This window comes from Orycteropus afer, unplaced genomic scaffold, assembly GCF_000298275.1.
Source record: "Orycteropus afer afer isolate SDZICR_OR568_19922 unplaced genomic scaffold, OryAfe1.0 scaffold00312, whole genome shotgun sequence".
In the NCBI taxonomy this organism is placed as follows: Eukaryota; Metazoa; Chordata; class Mammalia; order Tubulidentata; family Orycteropodidae; genus Orycteropus; species Orycteropus afer.
The window spans coordinates 3,960,349-3,966,616 of NW_006921899.1; the positions used below are offsets into that span (position 1 = coordinate 3,960,349).

The 6,268-nt window shown below is 43.5% G+C and overlaps 1 protein-coding gene across 1 annotated transcript in view; it reads right to left on the reverse strand.

Moving 5' to 3' along the window:
• Positions 1 to 5,895, reverse strand: part of LOC103206354 (protein shisa-9-like) — a 36,008-nt gene extending 30,113 nt beyond the window's left edge. The window contains exons 1-2 of the mRNA XM_007951805.2: positions 5,883 to 5,895; positions 145 to 300 (exon numbers count right to left, since the gene is read on the reverse strand). Of these exons, the coding sequence (XP_007949996.2) occupies positions 145 to 300; positions 5,883 to 5,895 (169 nt within the window). The remainder of the gene's footprint in view (positions 1 to 144; positions 301 to 5,882) is intronic.
• Positions 5,896 to 6,268: the final 373 nt, after the last annotated feature.

The window sequence follows — 6,268 nt, forward strand, 5'->3', positions numbered from 1 at the left end:
AGAAGAAGAAGAAGAAGAAGGGATGGATAGGGTTAGAAGCAGAGACAGAAAGGAGAAGCAAAACTATCAGAAAGAGCTCTAGAAGGAGCAGAAGAAAGAGGAGAGAGAAAGAGAACAGAGAGAGACACACTCAGGAGCCCTTACCGACTGCCTTTAAGGAGGCATACTTGTTGAGTTCTTTGCCCGGTGGCTGCTGTTCATAGGGGTTGGAGATCTGGCCCAGGCTGGGGTATGAATGTGGATGGCCCATCTGCTGAAGCAGAGGAGAGGTGGGCACTGCGTTGTTCATCTGGGTGGTGTCTGGAAACGAAGAGACAGAGAGAGATGGTTACACCCAGGGCAGAACCTTCTACCCACACACACCATCACCATACCCCAAGATGAGAACTCTCCCCAGCCTTGGGGATGAGAGTTAGAGAAAAGCACAGGGTGTGCAGATGTACAAAACAACCAACTCCACCATCTTGATTGGAGAATATAAGGCGGATGGGGTGTTCTTCTCATAACACTTCAAAGGGCAAAGGATGTGCCCCGAACTTCTCCACCTCCCTCCAAAATTACCATGCTAAGGTCCTGTCATTTTAGGGATTACTTTTGTTATGAAAACAATGTATGTATAAAAAGATGTTCAACCTTAGTGAAGGAAATGCAAGAAAGAACAACGAGAAGCAAATACTAAAAACGCTGAAGGAACCGGTACTGGAAAGAAGCCTGGAGTTGGCTTTTGTGGAATTCTGGGCAATGGTGCAGAATGTATGCCTGAGAAGTATCCTACCCAGGGGGTACACTGACACTCCCAAGCCATTGGTTGAGGGCTGGTTCTGGGAGAGAGGACGTCCTCAGCGCTTCAGCACTCCCACCTTGCCAAATTCCTGGACAGAGTGGGCTCTGGTGGCCAAGCAGAGCCTTAGCCAATGAGACGGAAGTGCTGGCAGCTGAAATTCAGGCCAATGGGCACAAACGCAATAGTCACTCACCCCTCAGGCCACAGGGAGGAGCATGTGACCCAAGTCAGAGCAATCATAACACCTTCTTTTCACTGTGATTGGGCCAGAGGTGAACACATAATCTAGGCTGGGCCAATCAAAGTTCTTCCATGAATTTTTCTATTTGGAATCTTTGGGGTCAAGAAGCTAGAAGATCATCAGTATGTCTGGGTTTGAATCTACTACGTAGAGAAAGTCTTTCTTTCTTCACTGTGGTACAGAAAGGACAACGAGAGAAGTAGAGGGGACAGAAAAGGACTTTTCTAAATGAATCGGTACGCATTGGGGTTACTGTCACTTGCAACCCAGAATTTTGACTAATGTAACTCTTGTATGAATTCCCTCAGAGAAGCTGGCATTGACCAGAGGGGAGCTGCCCATGGGGCTATGGTGAGGAAGATGAGATGTGAGGATTCCATCAAGGTCGAAAAAGGATACTTATTTCCCTTAGGTTTTCTACAGAGCTTCAGTAGAATTTTCAGGATCCCTGGTGATACAGTGATTAAAGCACTCAGCTGTTAACTGAAAGTTTTTTGAACCCACCAGCTGTTCCATGGGAGAAAGATGAGGCAGTTTCTGTAAAGATTACAGCCTTGGCAACCCTATGGAACAGCTCTACTCTGCCCTAGAGGGTCACTACCAGTCCCAATTGATTTGATGGCAATGGGTTTAGTCAACAGAAATTTTAGACCACAAACAGACTTATAAGGCATAAAGAATGCCGAAGGATATTCGTAAACTAATTAACTGATGTCTTAATGGCAGGTTTCTCTCTTTTTTTTTTTTCCCCCAGGTCTCTTTTTTCCTTTACTTTTCTTTCTGGAAATACAGTCCAAACCCTTTCTGGAAATATAGTCCAAAAGCCTGTTAAAGAGCTGACCCCTCCCAAGACTATCAACCGGCCACGGCCCTTTCACCTCTTTTCTTCTCCAGCCCAGACCCCACTCACCATGCTCATCCCTATTTTCAAGCTTGTCAGGACTACATTAAAAAGAAGAGGAAAAAAAAAATGTAGAAATGTTTCTTGCCACTTGGGACAGCCATTTATATCATTAAACAGAACACTTAATATTCCTTTATATAGCATTTGCTTTTGGATTGTTTCTCTCAAGTCCTGAGCTACCTCAAGGGCAGGACTAGTTACTTAACTCAAGTGGCTACAACCGAGAAGACCCACCAAAGTAATACCTACTTCACAAAGGAAGAGACGATACTGCCCCAAAGTCACATCCCGGCTTTCACATTCAGAAACACGGGAAGCAAATTTCTGGTCGTTTGAGATAGCCATTCTGTCCTAGCTTCTAGGCACTGAATATTCAGAAATGTTCAAAGTCAGACTAGGGGCAGCAATCAAGAATGATTAAACAGACATTTGCGGCCAGGCTTTTTAAGTATTATATTCACTTTACTAGACAGGAATCTGAATCAGGCCTGGCAACTCAGCTGCCCTGTAATTTTTTCCACAAATATACACAGTTAAGGAGAAGAGACAAAAGTGTAGGTGGATGGTAAGCCCAGCTTGGTGACCAAGGAAAATGGGAGCATCAGATAGTAAGTGAAGTGCTGAGTGGGTATGGTGTGGGTTATTATCTGCTAATCCTGAAAGGAGGAATACATACACATATGTACACACACGTGCACAAGTACATACACATATAATTTTTGCAAGTCATGACCACAGAGGAATCCATGGGGCCAATGACGTCTTGCTCACAACAGGATGGTTTCTCTTTTAGGCAAACCCCAGCCCTAGAGCTATCGATTCTGACACATGGTGACCCGATGAGTGTCAGAGTAGAACTGCTCCAAAGGGTTTTCAACAGCTGTGATCTTTCAGAAGTAGATTACCAGGCTTTCTTCTGAGGTGCCTCTTGGTGGAATCAAACTGCCAACCTTTCAGTTAGTAGCTGGATCAGACCTGATTGGATTGAACTGTGCCCTCCAAAAATAAGTGGCAGCTTGGCTAGACCCAAGTATCATGTGGTTGTCTCCCATTTGTAAATCCTAACCACTATCTGTTAATGAGGCAGGATCAATGTGGGATGTGCCTTGAGCCACAGCCTTATAAGAGGGAGTGATGCAAGTCACAGTCACACCTCTGTTTGAGTCACACTTTTTATCTTGCATGAGATAAAAGGAGAGAGAAGCAAGAAGAGAAGAGAAAAATGATCTGGGAATAGAGGACATTCTTTGGACCCTGAGTCCCTGAGCAGAGAACCTCCTAGACCCAGGGGAAGACTGACGCCAAGCCACAGGGAGATCTCCAAGGAACTCAGGGCCCACAGATGTTGAAAGGAGACAAGGAACACTCCCTGACCAAGAAAGCACCCTAAATTCAGACGTCCAGCCTCCTAAACTGTGAGAGAATAAATGTCTGCTTGTTAAAGCCATCTGCTTTGTGGTACTTCTATTAAGCAGCACTAGATAATTAAGACAGCAGCCAAGTGCTTAACCCCAATACTGAAAGAAAACCTTCCCTGCCTCATTAAAATATTGCACCTCATTATGAAGCCTGGTTGCACAGTGGGTAAACACTTGGCTGCTAACTGAAAGGCTGGTGGTTCAAACCTATCAGCTGCTCTGCTGTGGCAGTCTGCTCCTGTGAAGATTTATAGCCTTGTAAACTCTATGCGCAGGTCTACTCTGTCCTCTAGGGTCACTATGAGTCAGAATCAACTTGATGGCAGTGGGTTTTGGACAGTAAGAAACAATGAATTAGGACTTTCTGCTTTTTGCTCTCCTTACCAAGACCAAAAAGGTGCCTCCTGTATTTGAAAAGCAAATCCAAAGACAGTTAAAATACAGTCACTCTAATTAGAAGCTCTTGGCACACATACACCAAGGTGACCACCATGTGAGTACAGTTGTTATGTGTGATCTCTTAGTTGTTACATAGAAAAATAAAATGGATGCAATTCCATAATGTCACTTAAGTTAAAAATAGCCAGAAACACCAAGAGAGGAAGTTGCAAGCTTCTCAGTACAGAGAAGACAAGTAACAGCTATCAGAAACTAAACCAGCTTGGTTATCTTGGAGGAAAGACAACACAACTCCTTAAGGGGTATCATAAGGAAGAATAGCAGAGCAAGGCAGTAGATGGTGAAACAGTGTCTTTTGGACCATCTATCATGTGCCAGGCACTTGGTAAAAAACTTCTCATATAGCATCTCCTTCAGATCTCTTAACATTCACACACGTGCACACGTGCACACGCACACACACACACACACACACTGTTGTATGTTGCCACTGAGGCCACTGCAAGTAATGGTGGCCTTGCGTACAACAGGACAAATTGCTGCCCAGTCCTGTGCCATCTTCACAATCACAGATCTCTGTGAACCCACTGCTACAGCCACTGTGCCAATCCGTCCCACTGAGAGTGTCCTTCATTGTCCCTGACCCCCTACTTTACCAAACATAGTGTCCTTTGGCAGTGATTGGTCTTTCTCTACATATATATACATATTTTATATATAAAATATGAATTCTAAAGTGGTTTTAAATTTACAGAAAAAGTCCAAAGATACTACAGAGAGGCCTAGATTCCCCACATTCCATTTCCCCTCCTATTAACATCTTACATTATTGTCATACTTTTCTTGTATTTAATGAAACAATACTGATACACCAACATTAACTAAAGTCTATATTTCATTCACATTTTTCTTTTTTTTTCACCCAATGTTCTTCTTCTGTCCCAGAGTCCCATCCAAGTGACCACATTGAATTTAGTCAGCTTGTTGCCTTAGGCTCCTCTCAGCTGAGAGTGTTTCTCAGACTTCCCTTGTTTTTGATGATGGACAGTATTGAGGAGGACAGGCCATGGAATGTCTCTCAACTGTAATTTGTCTGATATTCTTCTCATGATAGACTGGGGTTATGGGTTATACCATTCTCATGACATCATACCAGGGGCACAAGTTTTCCACATAACTTCTCACTGTAGATGTTGACCTTGATCACCTTGCTGAGGTAGTGTCTGTCAAGTTTCTCCACTCTAAAGTTACTTGGCTTTCCTTCTTTCCAGGATGTGTTCTTGGAAGGAAGTCATTATGCATAGCCCACACTTAAGGACTAGGGAATTATGTCCTACATCTTTGAGTACAGAGTATCCATGTAAATCATTTGGAAAAAATCATTTTCTTCTCCCCTCCTATCCATCCATCCATCCATCCATCCAATCATTTATTTCTATCAGAGTGAGCACATTTTAACTTTAGGTTATAACCCACTACTACTATATTTTGTTGCTCAAAGAGTTCCAACTTTGGCCATTGGGAGCTCTTTCAGTTGTGTCCCTTTAACATACTTCAATCATTTCTTCTTCTTTAAGCACTCCTTAACTTTCTGGCACTATCAGATGTTCTAGGCTTATCTGGGATATTTCCTTTCCCAGTTCTAGAATCCACCATTTCCCCACGGAGCCCTGGTTCCTTCCATTGGAGAATGGTAGTACAAACCAAGATCTGGGTGCTAGGTATGCCTGCTGCCTCTAGGTCCTCTCATCAAACAGCAAGGAACTAGATGTGTGTGCACTTATGTATATACACATATCTATAAATATTTCACAGAAGCAGTGGTCAAGAAAAAAGACATTGTATTGCACTGGGCATATATGCTGCAAAAAGACCTCTTTAAAATGTTGAAGAGCAGAGATGTCTCTCCGAAGACTAAGGTGCACCTAACCCAAGCCATGGTATTTTCAATAGCCTCATATACATGTGAAAGCTGGACACAGAATAAGGAAGACCAAAGAAGGGTTGATGCTTTTGAATTGTGGTATTGGTGAAGAATGCTGAAAATACCATGGACTGCCAGAACAGCAAACAAATCTATCCTGGAAGAAGTGCAGCTGAATGCTCCTCAGAAGTTAGAGTGGCTAGATTTCTCACCTATGTTGGTCATGTGGTCAGAAGGGACCAATCCCTGCAGAAAGACATCATGCTTGGTAAAGTAGAGGATCAGCAAAAAAGGGGAAGACCCTCAATGAGATGGACTGACACAGTGGCTGTAATGATGGGCTCAAGCATGTCAAGGACTGTGAGGCTGGTGCAGGACAGAGCAGCATTTCGTTCTGTCATACCTGGGTTGCTATGAGTCACAATCGACTTGGTGGCACCTAACAACAACCATTTCCATATGCAATTATATGTATCTATTGTATACTAAACATGACTTCATACTTAGTCTCCAACTCTAACTTGTCAGGACGTCGATCATTCCATCTTCCTCCCCTTGCTTATCAACAGTGAGAACCGTGGCTCCAACCATCCACCAT